Here is a 25,443-nt window from a genome sequence, read left to right as displayed (position 1 = left end):
TAACATGCACAGAGCCCTGGCTCGGACCACCAACCCTGAAAAAAAGGAGATATATATATATATTCAGATCAGCATGGGCTCCATGAGCTCCCCTCTCAGAAAGAAGGCGAGGCAATGCATGGAGAGAGGAAGAAAAAAAATGCGTTTATATACTGAAACTTCTTACTTGACAGGGGACTTGAATCCTGTCAGGCCACACAATACCTAAACTCCTGCATATGGCTCCTTAATTTCAACACCAGGATGCTAAGTCTAAGGAAGTTCACCTTCAATCCTCAACTTGAATTGGGAATAATTTAGACCATGAAGCAAGTCTTAGATACATAGAGGCAGTGGAGCTGGAGCGATCCTGATCTTGTAGAAAAACAGTTTAGTTCCCAGCACCCACACAACAGCTCACAAACTATAACTCCAGTTTCAGGGGAATCCAATGCCGGCTGCTGGCTTCTGTGGGTTCCTACAGGATATGGTATCCATAAATTCATGCAAGCACATGATATGGTATCCATAAATTCGTATTCATAAATCATATATAATTCTCCACAGTCTACACCTTATAATACACAACCATGGCAAAGATATCCGTTTCAATAATAAATATTAATATAATGAATCAGAGTTTTCTCTGGGTGATTTTTCTTTGCCCATTCTCTTCCTCTAATAAGGGAAAGACTGCACAGTTGTCTTAAAGCTTTCTGTAGGAACTATAGCTATACTAACAGTGTATGTTACAGCTGCACAGATCACTCCACAGGTCACTGTGGGCCTATCATCTTCCCTTTCTTTAAGTTTAGTAACCCAAAATTTGGGGAGAGGCCTCCCCTATACACCAGAAACATGTTCACTGGAAGCTATGGATCCATCAGCTTCTCTACTTTTGCCTAAAGTAACCAATCCAAAGTTAGGGGAAAGGAACACATCCCAGGCCACCAAAAACCTTTAAAACCCTCATCCTCCAGAAAAAAGAGGGAGGAGGGGGTTCTGGTCCCCCTCTGCTCCTCAGATAGTCTATGTGCTTTACGTTGTTCGTATGTGATCTGCATATGTCTGCATGAGTATTTGTCTTTGTGTGTGTGCGTGAACATTTGTGAGCATTTGTGTGTACAAGAGAGTGCGAGCAAGCTCCTGCACCGTATGCATGTGCCTAGTCACTATTTTTTTATTCTTCTCTTAGATATTACATCCCGACGGCAGTTTCTCCTCCCTTCACTCCTTCCAGGCCCTCCCCTGCCACCTCCTCTTGATTTATTAAGCAAAATTTTGTAAACACACACACCACACAATTTGTTATGCCCAGATCATGAAGTTCCCACAGACCAGCAGGAGTCAAATTCGTATGCAAAAGCAGAGACTTTATTCAAGCTCCAGCTCAGACCCTCCAACCTCTCCAGCACAGAGGAAGGTGTGGAAGGTGCTGAGCTTGTACAAGCCTTGCCTATTATCATGGTTGCAGGGTGAGGGACTTTCCAACTTGGCAGTAACATAATTGGTTGAAACTTGCTTGGCACACTTCTACTGGCTAGTAATGATTCAGCTTGGTGGGAACAATGTTTGCTAGCTTGTGGTGTCTAAACAATGGTTTAGACATTAGGTACTTTCCCCTTAAGAACTGTTTGGTTGTTACTAGGAGTGGAGTGGCTATTTGCCTGGCGAAGTTGTGATTGATATTGTATATGAATTGTGTTAAAAATATTTTGAAACCGCTAAACACAAACTATTGACCAGAAGAGAATTGAGAGGCTGGAGAGATGGCTTAGCAGTTAGGAGCATTGACTGTTCTTCCAGAGGTCCTGAGTTCAATTCTCAGCAACCACATGGTGGCTCATAACTATCTGTAATGGGGATCCGATGCCCTCTTCTGGTGTCTCTATAGACAGCAACAGCGTACTCACATGAAATAAATAAATCTTAAAAAATAAAAATAAAAAAGAAGAGAACTGAGAATTGCCAAAAGTTCTAAGAAAAAATGGGAGAAACAAGGGTATGGAAGCAACTATGAAGAAGTGATACTGAAGAGTCTGATAGACCAGAGAGAAAGATTGGCAGATGTGTAGACGCCCTGGCTGCACATCCTACCTTGCAGGATAGGATGCAGAATGAGAAACAGAATGCTGTTTCTCAAGACCTACAGAGATACAAGGAAAAGGACGCTGTGGTTTGCATGAAGACTGCAGGCCCCTTAGGACAAGGGAACGATTAGCAGAGAAATTAATAGTTCATAGGTGCTTGAGAACAGAAGTTAGGCAAGAGGACTCAGCAGGTACAGACACTTGCCATGCAGTCTGATGACCCGAGTTCAACTCACAGAACTCACATGGGGGGAAAAAAAGAACGGACTCAGAACCAGCACAATTGTCCTCTAACTTCCACATGCAAGGCCTGAGACATACATGTACACACACAGAATGAATGTAACCAAAAAAAAAAAAAAAAAAAAAAAAAAAAAAAAAAAAAAAAAAAAAAAAACACCCAAAACCCAGAAAGCACCTGCAAATTATCTGGGGTCATGCCTCATTGACCCAGTGAGAGAGAAACAGTGGGAAGACTGTATTCCCAGATGGACAGAAGAGCAAGAGGCTATTCCAGACATGGATTTACCGCTAGATTTCCCCTGTGGATGAGATTCTACAAAAGGTTGTTCCTACTGGAGCTAAAGGCAAAACACAGCCCACAGAACCTGAAACTAGTCCAAGATGGGGAATCTGATGAGGGCAGCCAAGGCCTTCTGAGTGAAGCCTGGAAAGTAAACAGGCAGTGCAGCTATGGAAGCAGCTCTGTTATGGAAGTCAAGAGTTGTACACAGAACAGATTTAGCTGAGGTTTTCAGTCACAGACCCTCTACAGAAGTTAATACTAAGGATCTTAACTTACTAAGGGTAAGACAGACTGGCAGCTGAGTCTAGCTGGCTGGCTATACTACCTCATCCCAGTAAGACTGAGAATCGAGAGATTTGGTACATGGATACTTATGCCTTTATCACATGACTAGGACAAACAAGTCAGACTTCATAGTCCATAGATTCCTAAGTTTGCTATTTATTTATTTTTGGTAGGAATGATCTTTTATTGGGGAGGGTTCATCAATCCTTCTTGGCCACCGCCTTTCCCATGGCTGCCAGCACATTGCTCGGCCCCTCCAGTTTTCTCTTGGCGTGGATGTGTGTGCGTGCCCACCCCTCTCAAAGGCATGCGCCACCACTGCACGGCACATCCCCTCTTCTTGATGAACTAGAGTGAACGCTTGTCCATGAACACTTTGAGCAACTCCATGGAGCACAAGCCACACACCTCTCGATCATGTTCCGCATGAACTTGGTGAGGCGCCTGTGGCGCCAGCTGAGCCTCTTGCTGACATTCTTTATCACCTTGTGGCCCTTGTTGAGGCCCATGGTCGTGGGGTAGCACTGGCCATGGCTGCTGCTCTCTGATTGTTGGCCGGGACAGGAAGGATTCCTAAGCTTTGCTGGGAATATTTAAATCTTTTGCCCCCAAGAAAGAGAGTTTCTGTGTAGCCCTGGATGTCATGGAACTTGCTCTGAAGACCAGGTTAGCCTCGAAATCATTAGTCTAGCTGCCTGTCTCCCAAGTGCATAGAGATGTATTTCTAATACAAGCATATATATATATATATATATATATATATATATATATATATATATATATATATATATATACACACACACACATACACACACACACACAATTTATACCTTTTTACTCTAAAAGCATTACTTGTTTTTCTAGACAAAGTTTCTCTGTGGCCCTGGTTGTTCTGGAACTCACTCTGTAGACTAGGCTGGCCTTGAACTGCAACAATGAACCTGTCTCTGCCTCCCTAGTGCTAAGATTAAAGGCAAGCACCACAGCTGCCCAGCTACATATAAAGCTTTTAATCAAAGGAATGGATGGAACTGAGTCATTAAATATGAGAGTAGAGGCTAAGTAGTGGCACAGGCCTTAATCCCAGTACTTGTAAGGCCAAGGCAGGTGATCTCTGAGTTCATGGCAAGTCTGATCTACAGAGCAAGTTCCAGGACAGCAAGGGACACAGAGAGAACTTGTTCCAGAAGTTGGTAGCTTCATAGGTCCAACATCTTGAAGTGGAGAGCTGATGTGTCTCACTAGTGGCTTGTGTAAATTTTAAGGTGCCATTCTGTTACTGAGCTACTACAATAGTAGGTCCCTTTGAATACACTTTTGTGTGAACTATGTGACCGAGTGTGTATGCCATAGTGCACATGAGGTGGGAAGACAACTCCAGAGTTAGCTCTCACCTTGCACCTTTATATAGGTATCCCAGGAATCAAACTCAGACCATTGGGCTCACAGGACAAATGCTTTTACCTGTGGAACTTTCTTGGTAACCCAACATGTGTTTTTCAGAAGATACTGATACACAGAAAACTCAAGGTTATCTTGGAATCAAGGACCAGCAGAAACTGAAAAGTATAACCAAGATAGAAATGGTTTCAAAAACGTGACAGATTGTTGGGCAGTGGTGGCACACGCCTTTAATTCCAGCACTTGGGAGGCAGAGGCAGGTGGATTTCTAAGTTCAAGGCCAGCCTGGTCTACAGAGTTGAGTTCCAGGACAGCCAGGGCCACACAGAGAAACCCTGTCTCCAAAAACAAAACAAAGTGACAGATTTGGGAATGGCTAGGTAGGAAATACTGCTCTTATATTCCTGAAACATAAACTATCCTAAAATATAAGCTTTAGCTTTTAAAACAGTATTTCAGAGTAACATACTTCTGAAGCTGTAGGCTCTATAAAATAATGTAATACTGTGCTGGAGAGAAAAATGTGGTTATTCCCTGGTGTATTTGGAAGTTCAGAGACCATTTCCTCTTTAAGGCTGATAATCCTGGGCAGCTAAACATGGTAGAGCATGCCTTTACAAATCCTAGCTCTGGTTTATCCAAGTTCCAGGAACTACAGGGTAACACAAAAAATGTCTCAAAAGGAAAGAAAATCCATGGTCAAGTCAAAACAACAGATCAAAATTCTGACATTGAATAGTCTCTAATTAACCTACAACTTTGAAACTGGGACACTCTCTCAGGCCTAGGAGACAAAGCATGTTTGTACTGTCAAGGTTACTAAGTAACAACACTTGTCTGGCAGGCCTGGCAGTCCACAGCTTCAATCCCAGCACTCAGGAGGCAGAGGCAGAGTTTGAGGAAGGCCAGTGCTACATACATAGAGAAAGCCCATCTTTTTTTTAAAAAAAAAAAAAAAAAAGGACTGGAGAGATGGCTTAGTGGTTAAGAGCACTGACTGCTCTTCCAGAGGTCCTGAGTTCAATTCCCAGTAACCACATGGTGGCTCACAACCATCTGTAATGGGATCTGATGCCCTCTTCTGGTGTGTCTGAAGACAGTGATGGTGTGCTACATAGAATAAATAAATCTTTAAAAAAAAATCAACACTTGTTTTGGAACTTCAAAGCAGTACCATGAAGTAACTATATATAACTTAAAATCTGATTCCATCACACTGGTACATCTCAAAATTCAATCACTAGTTGCTACCACATTGACAAAACATTCCCAGTGTGACAAATATTTCCTCAAACCAGAGTTGTGAGCAAAATAAGGCCCTTTACTCAGCTGTCAAAGCGGGTAGTCACTACTTTGGTGTGCAAATGTTACTAATCTCCTACCTAGAGGATCAAACTCAAAAAGGCAAAGCAATACAAGTCCTATGTCCTTCCCTAGCCCTATGACCATAACACACCTGTCTTCCTTCAAAGTTGGCTTTGCCCACTTGGAAAATAACATTGCTTTAACTGGTCTGGAGTATGTTAATTGGGTTTGAAGTTTTCCAGGGAGAACCATTTAACTCTACTACCTCGAGATCCAGAAACTCAGCCTGAATTATATATACAGCCTCTGCTACCACGCCTGGCTCCCCAAAACTTTTTCAAAAACCTGACATGCCTGATGGGGAATAAAATCACCTACCTCTATCCATGCAAGCTCCAATACATACTCCATAAAGCAGACTTGCATCTAAATGGGCAGTGGTTCAGCATGTTGTAGCTCTGGATACAGTTCAAATCTCTATCACATAAAAAAAGCAAATGTGGCCCATACACCTCTAATCCCACAGAGTAGAAATAGGAGGCTTCAGAGATGGCTCAATGGTTCCCAGCACCAACATGGCAGCTGGCAACCATTTGTATAGCTCCAGGTCAGATCTGATGCCCTCTTCTGGCACCTGTGACTACCATGTACACACATGAACCAGAAGACAATTTATTCACATAAAATAACCAAAATACCTGCCCCCAAAGTTCAGGCACTTAGCATCTCTCTGGCTCTATGTGCCTCCCACCATCACATGCCCACACACACACTCAACACACCTGCTCTCTTGTTAACTTTAGCTTTTAAGCCAGTTTTATGACCTTTCTGATTTCTTTTTATCATTCTGGGGAATCAAAGCCTGAACAGACCTATACCTCAATCAATGCTTTACTTTCTTGGGAGTTTAATACTGAATCTCTGCAACATTTGGAGACCATCTACCCATGTTCAAGTGTTGACACAAATCAATCATTGACAGGATGGTGGATGGGTGGTTTTCAGCATCTCTAGCATTTATGCAGTTGTGTTGTGATACCTAAACATAGCATTTCCACTGCTACTTCCTAATTACAATTGTTATGAATCACAATGTAATTAGCTGTTTTCAAATGCTCACGTGACCTGTTAGGGATGTGACACCTTCAACAGGGGTCTTATCTACAGTTGAGAGGCATTGTAGAAGAAACAGCATGTAGATAAAACCTTGCTTGAATTACAACATTCTTCCATGAACTAAACCCCTTTAACTTCCTATTATTCAGAATCAAAATCATACTACAAATGGTTCTTGCTATCAGTGAACCACAATGACCTGAATACAAGGCACTTTTAGACTAATTTACCTAGCAGCCCACTTGCATGTACATTAAATGATTGTGGGCCTTTTAAACCCACTCTTTTCCAGCTGGTTATTAGGACACATTACCTTGGAAGTATTTACATTTAGATTTAAATCCATTTCTTGGTCAAAAGAGTATGAATTACTAACAAAAAATTCCATGTCATTGCTAGAACTGAATTTCCTTCATACTGTTAAGCTAAATGAGAAAAAACTGTGGACAAGCCACTGTCTCCCATACTGTACGTACTAAAATGAACACGCCAGTGAATGAATAAGCTCAGTGCTTATCTACCAGTCACATAATTGCCAATATTTACCTTTCAACTAATAATATACTCTCAGCTAGGTGATAGGGCATCCCTTTAATCACAGCAGTCATGAGGTAGAGGCAGCCACAGTTTGAGGCCAGTCTGGTCTACAGTTTATTCAAGGGCGGCCAAGGGTGCACAGAGAAATCCTGTCAGCAACCTAAATAAAACAAAATCATCTCTCTATTCCAACTATATATTTAATGTATTAGGGTGTTTTGTTTACATGTGTCATTTACATGCCTGGTACCTGTTGGTAAGGCCAGAAGAGAGCATTAGAATTGGAATTATGGGTGATTGGTTATGAGTCAGCATGTGGGTGCTGGAAACTGAATCCAGGTCTGCTGAGCCAACTTCTCAGCCAAACATTTCTTTAGAAATCAAAACACTAATGCCAACAAGATGGTTCCATGAAGAACTGATCACTAGAACTGATGAATTTCTTATCAGTAAATTGCCTTTATGTTTGAACAGACCACACCCTAGTAACAATACTTAAAACATAAACTTTGTATCTTGACCCCAACAGTGGTCTTTATACCACACCTCACCTAACAATTCCTAATAATTCTCCTTCCATTACACCTTTCCCGGTTCACAATCATTTTCTTCATCATTTTCTAATTCTCTGAATTCCCAGTTCTCGGTAACAACTAGAAACGAGGCCTCGAGAGATGGCTCAGTGGTGGGTAGCAGTGACGTTTTGAGTTTGAATCCCAGCAGCCACATGGTGGGTCACAACTATGATGGGACCTGATGCCCTGGTTTTATTATCCTCTTGGACCTCTGATACTTTCTAAACATCTAGCCAATTCCTCAAATTAAAGAGTTAAAACCCAAACAATATAAAGATTGGGGGGGGGGGTGGAGATAGGGGTTCACAATAAAAGACATTTTTATATTATGCACACTGGAGCCTCTACCCAGTTTTATCATCAGTTACATAGAAAAGGAACTTTTGCCCACAATGAATAGTATGAAAGCATAAACTTGCACTGTATGATATATATACAGAACAGGATCTTTCTGAGAAATAGAAAGTCTGTGTGCATAAAGACTTTTATAGCTGCTACACAAAAATAAATAAATAAATAAACAAGTCCCCCAATCTGTTTATTCCTTTAGCCTTATAATGTTGGGTCTTTGCAGCAAAATGTTCCAAGCAGACTCAAACAAACCAAGAAAAGGGTTAAAAGCTAAGAGTAATTCACACGGATAATTTAACTCTAGTCTCTGTCTTAGGAAGGCAAATGTTATATAAAACAGGAAAGACAAATGCTTTCCTATTTTGAAACTCTTGAGGCACAGATTAGGTAAGGGAACCTGGGTTCTAAATAGTAACTGAACATTCAAGCACTCCATGTCAAAAATATTTAAAATTAACATTGGTCTCAAAATGACTTTAAAATATATATACACACACACATATATATGTATATATATGTATGTATGTATGCATGTATGTATGTAAGCATGATGATGGTATTTAATACAATCTAACGATCTGTGAAGGCTGCCATTTAAAAAAAATTAATTGTAATTAAAAAAATTTTCTTTCCTTCAAATTCCTGGTTTAATAAGGAATTGTTTATTTTTGAGAAAAAGATCCCAAACATCAGGCTGTTCACAAAAATAACCCATGGTATAACTTTAGAAAACAAATATTAAGACTATTACACTATTTTCCTGTAAGATGCATTTGACATGCCAACTCCCATTCACAAAAATACATGGTTACATTCGTGTTGTAACAATCCCACTCATGTGAGGGAAAACACACCTCTAATGCAAAGCTGCTCTCGGGGTTACAAGGAAATGAGACGCCTCTGCAGTTAGGGAAGCAACTACTGAAATCATGAATGGGAAGAACTGTACTCCCTGCGTAACAAGAGATTATTTTGGAGACAGTTGATAAAAACCATACAACTTTTTATTGTTAAGACAAAGAGGTATCAAAATTAAAGCAAAACTTACAGGGTAAGACTTAACGAAACTTCTACGGAGGATCAAAGGAAGTGAAAATGAACTAGGCGCAGGGCAATTATGAATTAATGAACACAGGAAGGATAAGGAGGGAGAACAGTGAGAATGTGCAGAAGATTCTAGGGGAGATGATCTGGTGTTACTTTGATCTCTCACAAGCGCCTAGGTAAATGAATAATGGGATAAGATTTCTAAGCTCCACTATGTGCTTAAGAGTCATCCTCCCCATTTGCGCTGTCTCTGTCATCTTCGCCTTCCTCAGGCTCTTTTTCATCATCCTTCAACTCCAGCTGTGAAAAACAGACACAAATAAGGTAGAGTTAGAAGTACTTTTCTCATCCCTGGACCCCAAGTTCCCACAACTTTCTTTTATCCAAAGGTAATCACCTGGTCATCCCCCCGATCTTCATTATCGTCGTCATCCAGCAGGTCACCCTCCTCAGCCGAGTCATCCGCACCTGCCTCAGACTCCATCTTCACATTAGTCTCATCTTTCTTCACAGAGGCGCTGCTCTGCTCTTCTTCAGACTTTTCATTCTTCATCTCTACTGGGGATGAGAAGGACAAGTCTGTCCAGGGGCAAGTGTTGCCCACAGGATATAGACAATTCCCATTAATCATCAAAGAACAAAAGTAAAAAGTTTTCCAAACAAAATTAATGCCCCTCCCAAACAGCCCAATTTACATAGATATTAAACTACCTTAGGAAGAGGTATTTCAAACTTAATTAAAATAATTTAAAGACTTTATTACCTGCTTGTTTGCTTTGTTCTTTTTCAATTTTTTCCAGGCTTTCCAGCAGAGAATCCACTTTTTGTTTTATCTGAGTCAGCTCCTTTTTAATGGCCTGAAGGTCATCACCTTTCACTGTAACAGAACTACAATGTTAGACTAGAATAAAACATCTTATCATTTACTTACCAGTTACCGAAAATGTTATCTCAGTTCTCAGAACCACAGGATGAAATGTTTTTCTAATAGCTACACAAAAAGCTGAAATGATACAAGAGGAACCAACTGCAATAGTAACTAACAGATACCATTATCTTTAGTCAGTAAATGATTTAAAAATAAAAAGCTATGCCTTACACAGTATCACTTTAACTTAAACACGTATTTACCTGACAAAAAATATTCTATTTTAGCAACTTCTAAGTTATCTTTATCTTTGTATATGTTCCCATGGTCCTTAGTGTTCAGACACAGGGAAGGCAAAGGACAGGCTTTCAGTCTCCTGTCTATTCCCCCATTTCTCCTCAGAGGCACTGAGATTAGCTCAACTTTACTTAAGCTCTGAGAATTTCAACTATGCTGCAACTGCTTTATTCACTCCTCAGCTTTCAACAATTTGCTAACATATTTCAATCACCTCCATCAATACAGAAAAATGACAAAAGTATGTACCAGCTAAATTTAATTCTTTTAACATAAACATAAACTAACCAAGCTATTAGAGTATAAAATTCAGACTACAATTCTCTTTCCCCCTCCTCCCTGGTTTGTGTTCTTGGATAAACTGAGACCAATGCCAAGTGTTTTAAGGGGTTAACAGTGTTGATTTGTGTTCCTGCCTCCCTAATGCAGGGACAAACCATTACTACTCTGGTTCCATCTCTTCATTTTTGAGAAAAGATCTTTCAGTGAAGTGGGAACTCACTGATTTTACAAGGCTGGGTGTCAGGCAGGTGCAGGGCTGTTCTGTTTCTCTGCCTCCTAAGAGTTAGAATTAAAGACATCAAAGAGGCTCTGCTTAGTATAAATGCCCAGGATACACACTGAGGTCCTTACCTTAGAAGCAAGAACTTTACCAACTGAAAAATCACCCAGATCCCCCAAGTTCACACTCTAGTTATGAACAATAGTAATTTCTCAAACACAGGCAGGAGAGGTAGCTAAGTGATTCAGTTTGCTAGTTTACTATTCTTGCAGAAGATCTCAGGGAAGTTCAGGTTATCTTACACCTGCATCTACACCTTCAGAAGAAATCAACATTCTCTCTGGACTCAACACCGGTCCCCACCCCTCACACATAAATGTTAGAAGGGGAAAAAAAAAAAACAAAAAAACAAAACAAAACAAAAAAAAAACAAAACTGGGAAGTGGGGTGTGCTGCATTAAAAACACCAAGCAAACAAAAACAACCTACACTTTCCAGACTTGGAAGAAGATCCCCGTTGTCCACTCTTCGAATTGAACCCACTTTTGCCCCTTCGTGAGGTGTTCCCTGACACACGCTGGCGTTTGGAAGGCACCACAGCTCGAGCAATAGGAGGAGGAGGAGGAACACGTGCTGGGTAACTGTACATCCTGTTGGGTAAAGAAATAATTCTTCAAAGTGAAAAAATAACTAAAGATAAAACCAGAGCCTAACAACAGAATTACTGGTTTTAGTCACTTCTTTTACTTTTGATGTTATTCAAAACTCAATTTGATGAAAACTGTTGCAAGGGGAAAGACTCCCCCTCACACATACACTAAATGATAGGTTTGACTAGACTTAGAAAAATGGACTGTTTCCAGTTTATTGAACTTTCCAAAGAATGTTACTTAGAATGAATTGCTTTTTACCTTATACTTAAACAATTCACATAAAGTCAACTATAACAAAAAAGGTGTTTTGGTTTCATTCAAGTTCTAGATTATTCAAAAACAACAAAACACCATGGCTACCACCAGGCATTTTTTTCACTTACTGTATAGACTGCTGTATATAAAGGTGCCAAGCTTGTTGACCTAAATTTGTGTGATAAGAAATCCAGCCGGGCAGTGGTGGCACACGCCTTTAATCCCAGCACTTGGGAGGCAGAGGCAGGCAGATTTCTGAGTTCGAGGCCAGCCTGGTCTACAGATCGAGTTCCAGGACAGCCAAGGCTACACAGAGAAACCCTGTCTCAAAAAAGAAGGAAAAAAAAAAAAAATCCAAAGGGCAACCTGACACTACTCCCACTCTACAAACATAAGCTTTCTACCATAATTACGGAAACATCTTATTACATGTTTGTTTCAGTATGTGTCTAGGGGCATGAATGCTATACTATAGTCAAGGACAGCCAGAATAATCTTTGGGAATTTGTTCTTTCCATAGAACCCTGGGAAAGTAAATATGACCCATTATACTTGGTGCCAGGCACCTTTTACCTGTTGACCCATCTTGGTGGAACCAAGATTAATTTAAAAAATGGTTTTGTTTTGAATTTATTTTTGTAAAATTGAAAAGGTGTTTTATGTTATTTTCTCCAGCTCTACAATATTTAACCAATTTTATTCCCACTTCAGTTTCATTGATTTTCTGTGGTACAAGAAAGAGTTTCCTAGCTACTTCTTTGGAGTTAAAAGCTGCCTGAGAATACCTGGAAAGGTCCCAATACACTATGAATTTAGCAGCAAGTTCTTACTGCACTTTGCTGGCCTCCCCAAAAACCGAACACACCTGGTAAAAACCAGATCCAGAAGTTATAAAAACTATGCTACTCACTCTTAATCTGAACTATCCTGGACAGAGATGGAAACTGTCTAAATTCTTATTTGGAAATCACGTTTTCATTTCCTAAATTTGCCAATTTAAATACACTTTAAGATATGGATAGCTGAGTAAGAAAACAGCAACAGATAAGACAATGATATATTTAACGGGAAGAAAAATTTTAAGCCTCCCTGAAAGGCTTTCAAGCCAAAAATAATCTAGGCTCGTGTTGAACACTAATTTCATTATCACATCCTGCCTTTTAACTCAGCCCAAGCTCTAAAATACTTAGTATTATTGGAGAGATGGCTCAAGGGTTAAGAGCACTGACTGTTCTTCTAGAGGTTCTGAGTTCAATTCCTAGGAAGCACATGATGGCTTATAAACACCTTCTTCTGGTGTGTCTCAAGACAGATACTGTCTACTCATATAAATACAATAAATAAATCTTTAGCACTATCTGCATGAATGCCTAAACAGCAGAAGGGAGCATCAGATTCCAATTACAGATGGTTGTGAACCACCAGGTTGCTGGGAATTGAACTCAGGACCTCTGGAAGAGCAGTCAGTGCTCTTAACCACTGAGCCATCTCTCCAGCCCACAATAAATCTTAAAACAAAACAAAAAAAAATTTAAAAAATGAGTATTACTTATGTCTCACTGTCCTTTACAGGTTTTAGAGCTTTTCAAGAATGTCAGTGTTCTTTTGTCAGAGATCTAATTTAGGCAGGGTATCAGCTAGAACCTTTTTAGTACCAAACTCAGTATGCTTTTATCTCAATCCCAAAATGTGGCCTTGTAAGGTTGCTATTGTTTTTAAAATAAAAGCATCTGGGCAGTGCTACCCTTAAATCCCGGAGGGAAATTCAGTGAGTTCAAGGCCAGCTAGAGGCACTGTCTTTAAAAACAAAATCCATGAAATTATAAAAACAGTATATTAGATTAAATATTAAAAACATTCATTCAGCCAGATCAAGAGGTCTTTTTCATTTATACAGTTCGTTTTAAGGAGACTAGGTTACTACAAAGAAACCTGAAATTTCATTAGTGAATGAGATTCAGAATGACTCCTCTTGGTTACTGTAATGGTTACAGAGCTTTATATTCCGTACACAAATTGTGACATCCAAACCTCATACTAAGTGGCATCTAGATCTAAGGGTGAATTATATATATAAAACTAAGTTCTTGACTGACCAATTTTTGCCAACACTGCTAGGTCCTAACTAGATAATTCTTTCAGCCCCTAATACCAAGTCTGCTGCTTATATCTCCCAATGTTTCCTCATCACTTATTTTGTCAGAGTAAAATACATGCAATTTAACTGGACATGGTAGCACACACCTTTAATCCCAGCACTCAGGAATCTGAGGCAGGAGTTAGAGGCGGGCCTTATTTGTAAAGTTAGTTCCAGTACAGGCAGGGCTGTCAGAAATCCTGTCTTGGGGGGGAAAAAAAAAAATCAAAAAATTTAAAATAATTTAAAAAATGTTTTTGAAAGACAACCAATATACATTATCTCCTAAGGAAATATGAAAATTACTACTAACCTCTAGAAAATACTATTAATATAGTTAAAGTCTGCTAGGCAGTGGTGGCGCATGCCTTTAATCCCAGCACTTGGGAGGCAGAGGCAGGTGGATTTCTGAGTTTGAGGCCAGCCTGGTCTACAGAGTGAGCTCCAGGACAGCCAGAGATACACAGAGAAACCCTGTCTCAAAAAACAAAACAAAACAAAAACAAAAAACAAACAAACAAACAAAAAAAACAAGAAAAAAAATATAGTTGAGTCTGAGGTGTGTGTTGATAAAGAAAACACGTGCATTAAAAGTCAGATAATTCTATCAGCCATGGTGGTGTGGTATACCTATAGCTGCAAAACTTGTCACAAACCATAGAGAAAATATCTATGTCTGTATAGAGGTAGTACCTGTTAATAATAAATCTGTTGGCCTACTGAATAGGTAGGAAATAGGAAGTAGGACATCCAGCAAGCAGAAAGAATTTTAGGGCAGTATGAGGCACAACGAATTGCTTGGGAAGATGTGACACATGGTACTTTCCCACTGGTAGCCAGCCAGATAGCAGAATGTAGGTTAGAATAAATGGGTCATAAATTATGATTTAGTCAGAGAAGAGCCTAGCTGTAAGGCCAAGGTATTGTAAATATATTGAATGTTAGTCTTACTTAGGGACCATGGAGCTGGGAGGAAGAACCAACCAGGAACAAACGTATACAGTAAGTATGTGTTTGTGATGCATGTTATGTGTGGTTGCTAATGTAATGTTTCCTATAAGAAAATAAACTTCTTTGACTCTTCCTGCTGTGGTATATATACAATGTGTTTGATCCTGCCCAATACACTTTACTGATGGCCAGCACTTATCACTGATTGTGTGGGAAAATATACAAGACAAATTGGATTACGTGAATTCTTTCTTATGCCTTAACAATCTATAGTTACCAAAAGTATACCCGACACTTGTACTTCCAAACATCCTAGTGGTAAAGTATTAATTTTATTTGAGTAGAAAGCAGCATTTGAAGCATGTTATTTACTACTTGAAAAGGAAAAAGTCAATCACAGGCTTTCTATCTACCATAACAAGCAAATAAATATCATAAACCTCATACATACCTGTCATAATAATCCCGTTGAAAGTCATAGTCCAAATCAAATGAGGAACTGAAAGATAAATTTCAGAAGATTATTTTGGAGCTGCTGTTGTTAATTCAAAAGGTAGGCGGGGTGAAAAACAGGCCAAACAAACCACAACAAATAGATCAGTAAGATTAGCAACAAATAATCCCCATTCATTCAAACAAATAATTTGCCCTACACGTGACCTTAGACCACTGGACATGCAGTGATTAATTTAGCAACACCGAAGAAACAATACAATAATAGTTGTTACATCACAATGCCCTTTCTTATTTTCCAGCTTCCTAAAACCTAACAAATTCCTCATTTTATACTATACACACACATAGAATTATTCCTAAACAGCAAAAATCTCAGAGCTACAAAACAGCCAAAAGGGAAGTATGCTAACACAAGTTAATCAAGAATTACACTTTTACACATAGAAAGCACATTGCATCAACCCTCCCCACATCCAGAAAACACAAAGAAGATGCCCACTGATGGACACAATGCAGTTATAAATAATAAAGTTCCGGACCTGAGTAGAGGGGACGGAGAAGGGTGTTCTGGTACTGACCCGTACATCTCCGCTGCAGATCGTTTCACACCTGCTTTTCCTCGGTTCACTTTTGGCTCTGCAGCCAGGTTAATATCTGGAACAAAAAACAAAAAACAAAAAGCCCAAAAGAGATTTAAGAAACAAAAACCAGACTGGAGAGATAGCTCAACAGTTATGAGTAATGACTGCTCTTCCAGAGGTCCGGAGTTCAATTCCCAGGAACCACATGGTGGCTCACAATCATTAGTAATGGGATCTGATGCCTAAAACCAAAAACCACATGGCAAAGAAGCTGGGCTATATATATTCCCTAGCAAAGCAATCTAGACTCTTTGTTTTCTAATGAATAATCTTAACTTTCCTTGTCTACTTATAAAAAAAGGTTCTTAAGCTTTTACAGAGCTAACCTTTCATTTCTGTACTGTTAGATACCAAAATGTCAAAACATTTTCTCTTTGCTATTTTGTACTCTATCCTTGCAAACTGGTCAGCATTTGTATTTCAGTATAAAGATAAGTTAAAGAGAAATAATAGAAACTGATTTTTCCTAAAATTATATTAGACCCAATTAGCATGACCTAAAGCCAACTAAACAAAACAAAACATAGACTGTATTAGAGCAGACACTACCCATGAAAATAACCCAGGGAATTCATTAAAAATTTTAAGTTCCAGAGGCTATAAATTTTAATCCCAGCAGAAGCAAATCAAGTTCAAGGACAGACAACCTAGCACTGTTACCAAGAGGCTGCAAACAGAGAAGGTGTTATCTAGTTTTCATACATTCAAACTTGCTTTAAAAGACAAACTTGGGCCAAGAATGATGGTACACAGCTTTAAACTCAATACAATTGGAGTTTGAAGCCAGTGTGGTTGACATAGTAAGTTTCAGGACAGCAAGGGTTAAAGACCCTGTCTTAACCCCCCAACCTCCCAGTAAGTTTCAGTGTTAAGTGAACCTGTACACTGATGATGTGGGAAACTAATAGAAGCAAAGTGATTAACAGTGTTAGTGACTCTGTCCTTGAAAGATTTTAACCTATAAAGCATTGACTGAAAACACATAAAAGGCTACATCTGAGATATGTGGCAAAACTCTAAATATGCCCAAGGCCCAAAGAAAGAAAACATAAAACTGCATACATTTGGGGTGGATAACACCAAGACATTATACAGAATTTATGGAATAAAATGATTTGCACACCAGCCAGAACATGCATATGGAGGCCACAGTGAAACCTATAGTTGTCCAAATATTGAACTCAGGTTTTAGGCTCGACAACAAGTGCCTTACCCAGAGACATCTTGCCATCCTAAATAAAAGATTAAAACAAAACAACAAAACCACCCAACATATTTCTAGTAAGTAGCACTACACTATATCTGCCAGAATTAAAAAAACATGCTAAAAGGTTATAAAGAAACATGCTAATTGAAAAGGGAAAACATGCCAAAGCAAACTGGAAAATCTAAATATTTCTTCAACAAGGAAAAGGCACAGATTTCACCATTTTACTGTGTGCAAATAAATGTAGAATTAAGAACTAAGAGATAACTACTTACTAGTCTGCCTGAGATTATAAATCTGACAAAGACTGAGTATTTCAAAGAAACCACCATAAACTATGCAATTAAGAACTTAAATATACACGCTAAAAATTAATGTAGGCTGACTAATATCTGCTTCCAAAAACAGAAGCAGGGGACGGGGAGGAGGGCATAGAAAGCCACTGTGACTTAGTCACCTTAAGTATCAAGACAGACTTGAAACAAATATATAAATCTAAGGTGAGAAACTGGTAGATTATATGTAAAAAAAGCAAAGTTTGACACATATGTACAAAATGCCATAATAAAACCCAATATAGGATGTTTACCTAAAAAAAGAAAATATTAAAGTTTGAATTGTATCAAGGGTAAAAATTATTAAAGCCGGTGGAACTCACCTAAAACCTGGCCAGCAATCATTCTGCCATCCTCTCCAGCTACAGCAGCTCGGGCATTTCTTTCATTAACATACTGGACAAAGGCAAAGCCCTTATGCACAGAGCAACCCACAATTTTGCCATACTTTGAAAATATGGCCTCCACATCAGACTTCTTGACCACCAGAGTATTGAGATTCCCAATGAAAACACGGGAATTCATGGATCGAGGATCTGTCTTGTTGGTAACATTGCTAGCCATCTCCTTTGATGATGAGGTTTCTCACAAAGCTGAAAACTGGAATGAAAGAGAAGCATTCAGATTAACAGATGTTATTAAAGGTGTTTCATTTGAACCACTGTGACTACCCAGAGTTTCATTTAACTCAACTGGATCTCACAGCAAATGTATTATTATCCATCTTACATACTGGCAACACAAACCTCCTATATATTAATTCCAAATTCTAATTCCCTAAAACCTTAACTACCAGAGTTTTTATTTTTTTAGCCTTATTGGCCTTCCTGGTTGTTAGAATCCTATAGTTAGTTCTGCCTAAGATATTAAGTCTTCTCAAAATAGACCGACCCCAAATTCTATCCTGAAACATTCATCTATACGCTATCACTCAGCTATACTCAAATATATACTCCAATATACAAAGACAAGTATTTCCAACTATTCAAGATATTCACTTGGACTTAGCATTTGCTACAAAGTATAAAGCCATCTATCCAGAGTGTTTATTCTAAAACCAATTTTTACATCTAGAATATTAATATTGGATGGTGATGATGATAAACCGGCCAGCACAACATAGAACGTTAAGAAAAGACAACTTTCTCAAATTTTGGTTTCTTCTAAAGAGCTCAAGTTTAGACAAGCTGGCTTGAATACTGGAATTCTGAATACTGGGATTTTATGTTTGAGCCAGAGTTCTCACTCTAAAGACTGTTTAAAACCACAACCTCTTAAAATGATAATGAGTTGGTTTTACAGACTACCCACTTGATGTCCTTTCATAATAGTAATTTATAGACCCCTATCCTTTTGAAAAGAACTGAAGAATCTTTCATTTGGGTCTAGTATTTTTCATCTTTCCTATCCTGAAGTAAACCATGACAAACTAATTCTTGGTGGATGTTTTTCTGTATGTTTCAAACAACACAACAGATATAGCCCACTGCTATTAAAATTTTCACTGACTAATTCAATAAAGGTTTTAAAAATAGTCAAGCCAGGCAGTGGTGGCGCACGCTTTTAATCCCAGCACTTGGGAGGCAGAGGCAGGTGGATTTCTGAGTTTGAGGCCAGCCTGGTCTACAGAGTGACTTCCAGGACAGCCAGAGATGCACAGAGAAACCCTGTCTCGAAAAACAAAAACAAACAAACAAACAACAACAACAAAAAAAGTCAAAAGATTTCAGGCCACATCCTAGCATGCATGGTTTGCTTACACTTAATGTAGAAGTCAAAGGACAACTATGAAGAGAGTCTGTTCTCTTTCCATCATCTGTTTTCTATCTGGGGAATCAAATTGAAGCTGTCTGTCAGCAGTAAGCACCTTATTCACTAAACCTTCTTACCCCTACACCTTATTTCTAAGATAAATGACAGCAATTTTAGAAAGAAATATAATCAATACTCTATGTTGCATAGAAAATCAAGAAGTATTGCCTCAATTTCAGGCAATCATCACCATCACCAAAACTCCAAAACAGTCATCATCACTCAAAATGGTTAAGTGGAGTCAACATTACTTTTGAGCTTTAGAAGTAAAAGGAAACACTACACACTGCTGGGTAATAGTGGCTGGCAAATCAGAATTTAAGGCCAGCGTGGACTACAGAGCAAGTTTCAGGATGGCAAGAGCTATAGAGAAATCTTGACTAAGGGAAACAAAAAACAAAAAAAGTAACTGTCATCTAAACACAATGTCCCCAGGTAATGTAGTATGTATCTAGTAAAATGTCCTTTGACATTCTGCATATGTACTTGCCATCCTTTCTTTTAGACATATGGAGACAAGGCTGGCATTAAATTCAAGATTCTGTTTCCCTGAGTAGTTAAGACTATGGGTGTCATATCTTGGATAACATAACAATCAAAAAAAAAATGTATGTATGTATGTTTAAGGACATTTACCTGTAATTCCCAAAAGCAACCAAAGTTCATTTTATAAATGAAACCTAAGAGAGGTCTTCAAAAATGTGTTAAAGTCCCTGGTCCCTCAGCATTTAGATGTGTTATGTCATCTGCCAAATAAAATTCTTTTATTATCACCCATGGCAGTCTTTTAAAAAAAAATTACAGAGACCAATCTAGTCTACAGAGCCAAATCCAGGACAGAGAAACCCTGTCTGGAAAAACAAAAACGATACAGGTAACTTTTAGTAATATTAAGAATGTTGACATGTCTGAGCAAAGTGGAGGCAGTCAGATTAAATAATTCTGTGAGCTCAAGGTCAGCTTGGTCGAAACAGTGTGTCCCAAGTTAGGCAGAAATGTGTACTGAGATCCTGCCATCAAATAAACAAACAAGTATGTCAAGACATTTTTTAGGCAACACATAAATAAGACCTGGAGATGTTAAGTGGTGAAGCACTTACCTAGCAAAAAAAAAAAAAGAAAAGCCCTTGTATTATTACTACTATAACAGTAAAAAGCCACCAATACATAAAAAATTAACAGGAGTTCAATGAAGTGTTACAATAGAAAAACCAAGACCCATCAGGATTAAAGTTCAGTCCCCAACATTCACATTAAAAGGAGAGAAAAAAAATATGATGGCCTAAATCCTGGAGTTCCAGGTTCACTTCAAGACTGATCAAGACTGTCTCAAAACTATGGGGGTAAGCAGCTGAAGATACCCCAACATTTTGCTTCTACAAAATGGGAAAAACACATTGGTTTGTAATTAATCTTCACTAAAAACTAAAGGCCAAAGAGTGTATCTGAATAATAGGAGATATGCCCTTAGCAAGAAAAGGTCCCTATCTTTAGCACTACCTCCACCCCTATAAATGTAGGTTAGACAGTTCATGACTTTTCAGGGTTGGGGTATGGGTGAGGGTGAAACAGAATTACTGTCCATCTGATCTTAGCCTGTGCTACACAGTGAATTCCAGGGGATTGGGGAAAATCATCTTCAGAATTAGGTATGTATCTCAACCAAAACTTCAAGGTCCTATGTTTAAATGTCCAGTTTTCAGGTATTTTCCAAATTTCTAACAATGAATATAATAGTAATAAAAAGCCAAAGTTGATAAATACTTAACAGGTTCCACCATCACTAAAGAATGTCTTCCTAGGTATAGAGTGTGGTTGTTGGGACAAGTCTTAAACACCAACACTCAGGTGGCACATGGATATGACAGTTCAAGGTCAGCATTGTCTACATTTTCAGATTATGTATGTAGCAATATATATGATAAAATACAAAAAATACTAGTCTATTTGGCATTTAATAAAATTCTCTGCTTTGATCACATAGGTTAACCACATTATACATATTCATTAGTGAAAGAAATCACATATGTCAATCAGCATTGCTTAGCATGTCAAACCATATTAAACAATGAGTCCAATTAAGCAAATTAGGCCATTTCTTTAAATTACTCTTACAACCTAAACTAGCCTACATTTATATTAGAAAAAAATTCCTTTACTATCTAGTATACTACACACATTACAATATCTTAGTATGTAACACTGGCTGCCATTTAATTTTATGCAGGCCAGTTTTGTCCTCAAAAATAGTACCAATTTCTCTTCTTTCCTTGGGAAATATTTTTAATATTTTATCAGCATGCTTGATTGTCTGCATGCACTCATGTATGCGTGTATTAAGCTCTCCTTTGTGCCACTGCCTGAGGAGGTCAGAAGAGTCATACAATTTCCCTTTGTATGGGTGCTGGAAATCAAATCTGGATTACTTGAAAACCCCAAAGTCTCAATGAGTGACACTGTTTGCATCAAAAAATTAAATTTCATCAAGAAAATGTAGTCAAGTGTTTTTTTTTTCACATTCTCCTGTTTTTTAAGACTCTTGAATATAAGCAATTTTGTTTACTGCCAGCCATCAATATCTGAATTAGTATTTCACCTATTTTACCCTGGTGTCCTTAAACGTCCTTTGTTGAACACTCCCAATTGACTTGCATCACTCTCTTGGCATTTTTCTTTTTATGTTACCTCCTATGTACCCTTATTCTACTATTACAGAGGCCAGAAGATTAAGTTTAATTTTACTAATCACAAGCCTCAATTATTGGCCTGTGTTAACATACATCTTTAATCTCAGAGGTGGAGGGTTGTTTCGATCTCCAGATGTACTCAAGGTCACATGTTAGAGAGGGAAAGCCAGGAAAGGGAAAGAGAAGAAAAAATGAGGTGATAAATGGTAGCATTAGTCATTTTTAAAATGTTGCTTGATGGGCAGAGCAGAGGTTTTAATCCCAGCACTCAGGAAGCAGAGACGGGTTGATCTCTAGGAGTTTGAGTCCAGCCTGGTTGACACAGAGAACCCCTATCTCAAAAAACAAATATAAAAACAATAAAACAATTTTTAAAAAAGAGTTTATGTTGCTTTTCCATATGACCAAAGTTTAGTTTTCAGCTCCAGGCAGCCAACATGATCTAGCCTAAGCAGAAACCTGGATTCACATGCATATGACACAACCAAAATTTTGTAAGGGATACCAGCTTTAAAAAAAAATGGCACAAAGCAAGACAGGCAGTGATGGAGCACACTTTAATCCCAACAGAGGCAGAATGACCTTTCAGTTCAAGGCCAGCCTGCTCTACAGAGCAAGTTCCGGGACAGCCAAGGCTACAGAGAAACCCTGTCTCAAAAAAAGACACAAAACATAAAAATTCACTGTGAATATGAAGTCTTTAAAATTTGCCAGGTATGAGAAAGAATATAGATCCATTTACTGGACATTACATATTAGTGTAAACACTAACATGTTTGGGTTTTTTGTTGTTTTGGCGCCTTTTAATCCCTCTTATATAGTCTTAACCCCAGGTGCCTATTACTGGCCAACAGGTTCTCGCAGCATCACTTAGGCCCAACCTGGTACAAATTGTTCCTGGCATATGCCACCCACTACCCTAAACTTTTCCTGCCCAGAAGCAGAGATGATCGTCCCTGTATAATCCGACCATTTTGTTTACCCGGACCTTTTCTATCCTTTACTCCTCCCCTCTCTTACATGGCCCAACTAATGGTCGGTCATAGACTCTGTACTCTCCTCTTTTATCTGTAATAAATTTCCTCTACCATACCTAGGAACAATCATGTCCTTCCCTTTTCTTTCCTTTTTAGTTTTAATATATTCAACCTAGCTTCAAAACACAAGTTTTGGCTGGATGTGATTGCCTAAGACTTTTTAATCTACCACAGGGAAGCAAAATCTCTGGAAATCTGAAACCAGCCTGGTCTACACAGTGATTTCCAGTACAGTGAGAGCTATGTATTAAGAGACTGTTTAAAAAGAAAAGTTAACTTCAATGTCTCACAGGTATAAATTACAATGGAGTATGTGAAGCAGGAATGGGGCTAGCCTGGGCTACCACAATAAGTGAGGAAAGCCAGAGAGTTGGTATGTGTACTACTGGGTAAACCAATACAATTTCAGTTCTTACAGATTCACATTAAGGTTCCACCTTGCAACTAGAACCTTATACATACTAAACACATATTCTACCACTGAGCTTTTAACCTGAAGTTACTAAAAAATTTTTATGGTAGTTAATGCAAAGGGGAGTTAGTTCCACATGTTAATTAGCTCAACAGCATTAAAGGTCATACTAGGTTGTTTGAAACAGTAAATTGCTTAAAGCTCTCTAACAGATATTTCAGAGCCATTAAAAAAAAACCATTTTAGCCAGGCAGTGGTGGCGCACGACTTTAATCCCAGCACTTGGGAGGCAGAGGCAGGTGGATTTCTGAGTTCGAGGCCAGCCTGGTCTACAGAGTGAGTTCCAGGACAGCCAGGGCTACACAGAGAAACCCTGTCTCGAAAAACCAAAAATAAATAAAAATTTTAAAAACGCCATTTTAAGGTCAGGTATTATGGTAAACACATCATATCCCACTGCACTGAGAGGAAGAGGAAAGAGGACCTCTGAGTTTGAGGCCAGGAAACAAAGCTAATGCCAGGACATCTGGGGATATTCAAACAAGGCTAAGGCTCTTCATAACAAAACAAAATTATCTCATATGTAGGGATGGATGTTTGACTACATGACTGGACACCACTTCTGTGTCTGGGCCCACCACTAAAGGCTTCGTATTCCCCTATGATAGCAGTGAGCCACCATTTGGATGCTAGGAACTGAATCTAGGTCTTCCAGAAAAGCATAATTACTTTTCCTCTTGCCTACTGCTGCAATGATAGTAGGACTGTTATACTGGTAACTGATCACATTCTCATTAGGTCTGAGGTCATTCCTAGTCTTGTACTGTAAACTTGCCCCAAAGCCCAGACTGGAAAAATTACAAAGGGAGTAAAAACTACTTATACGCCTATCAAATTATTTGTGACTGCACTCTCTTAACTGGATGCTGAGAATAAAACTCATGAATGCTCAGGAAATACAGAAAAAAAAGGTTTGAGTGCTAATGGAAAGACGAGCTAAGAGGAAGGAAATCAGGAAAGTGACAGACAAGAGGATAGGTGACCAGGAATGAAAATTATCAAAATGCATTGTATATATACCTTGTATAATTTATGCTAGTATAGAATTTTGAGCATTGAAGGAGGCTGGAGAGATGGCTCAGTGGTTAAGAGCACTGACTGCTCTTCCAGAGGTCCCGAGTTCAATTCCCAGCAACCACATAGTGGCTCACAACCATCTGCAACTAGATCTGACGCCCTCTTCTGTAGTTGCCTGAAGACAACTACAATGTACTCATATATGTAAAATAAATAAAATCTTTAAAAAAAAAGGATTATAATTGTATCTCAGTAGAACACTTGTAGGCCATGCTAAGACCCTCAGTTCTTCCTATCTGAATACACACACAAGGTTAAAGGAAAATGGTTAGATTATTAACTACCCTGCAAAATTGGCCTTTAAATGTATTTATAACTATTACCAATCAAGAATTAAACTGCTGAGGCTGGGAGGATAGCTGTTAAGACCACTGGCTGTTCTTCAGAGGATCTGGGTTTGATTTCCAGAACCCATATGGTAGTTTCAACTACTAGAATGTGCAAGTCTAGCTGCAATTAATTCAACTCCCTCTTGGAGCCTCTAGTTACCAAGTACAAATGCACAGAAAATACATACATACATACATACATACATACATACATACATACATATACACACACACACACATATGTAAACATAAATACATATATACATGAAATAAAGGTAAACCTTTAAAAAAATAATCATAGCACTCACACAAATAAAAGGCCAGGGATGGAAAAGGTTCAATCAGCACTTATTCTTCTGGAGCACCCGAGTTCAATTCCCAGAACCCAACTGGCAGTTTACAATGTCTACAAGTCCAGCTACAGGGGATCCAACATCTTTTGCTGACCTCTAAAGGCACCTGTATACATGCGGTATAAACTCACCTAAATAAATTTATGAAGAAATTTTTAAAAA

General features: G+C 38.7%; 1 protein-coding gene across 17 annotated transcripts in view; it reads right to left on the bottom strand.

Annotated features, from left to right (window-relative positions):
* Positions 1-9,151: 9,151 nt before the first annotated feature.
* Hnrnpc (heterogeneous nuclear ribonucleoprotein C) overlaps positions 9,152-25,443 on the bottom strand; it is a 28,286-nt gene continuing 11,994 nt past the window's right edge. For 5 of the 17 annotated variants that reach the window (XM_034497664.2, XM_034497665.2, XM_076931055.1 and 2 more), the window contains 7 exons: positions 17,838-18,114; positions 15,871-15,985; positions 15,327-15,374; positions 11,369-11,529; positions 9,976-10,089; positions 9,610-9,791; positions 9,152-9,512 (listed from right to left, as the gene is read on the bottom strand). In XM_034497664.2, coding sequence (XP_034353555.1) covers positions 9,432-9,512; positions 9,610-9,791; positions 9,976-10,089; positions 11,369-11,529; positions 15,327-15,374; positions 15,871-15,985; positions 17,838-18,078 — 942 coding nt within the window. In that variant the 5' untranslated portion in view covers positions 18,079-18,114 and the 3' untranslated portion in view covers positions 9,152-9,431. The remainder of the gene's footprint in view (positions 9,513-9,609; positions 9,792-9,975; positions 10,090-11,368; positions 11,530-15,326; positions 15,375-15,870; positions 15,986-17,837; positions 18,115-25,443) is intronic. The other 12 variants (XM_034497676.2, XM_034497677.2, XM_076931061.1 and 9 more) reach the window with 5 other exon arrangements.

This window comes from Arvicanthis niloticus, chromosome 3 (genome assembly GCF_011762505.2).
Source record: "Arvicanthis niloticus isolate mArvNil1 chromosome 3, mArvNil1.pat.X, whole genome shotgun sequence".
NCBI lineage: Eukaryota > Metazoa > Chordata > Mammalia > Rodentia > Muridae > Arvicanthis > Arvicanthis niloticus.
The sequence above is the reverse complement of the archived record's forward strand: the minus strand, read 5'-3'. Positions and strand labels throughout refer to the sequence as shown.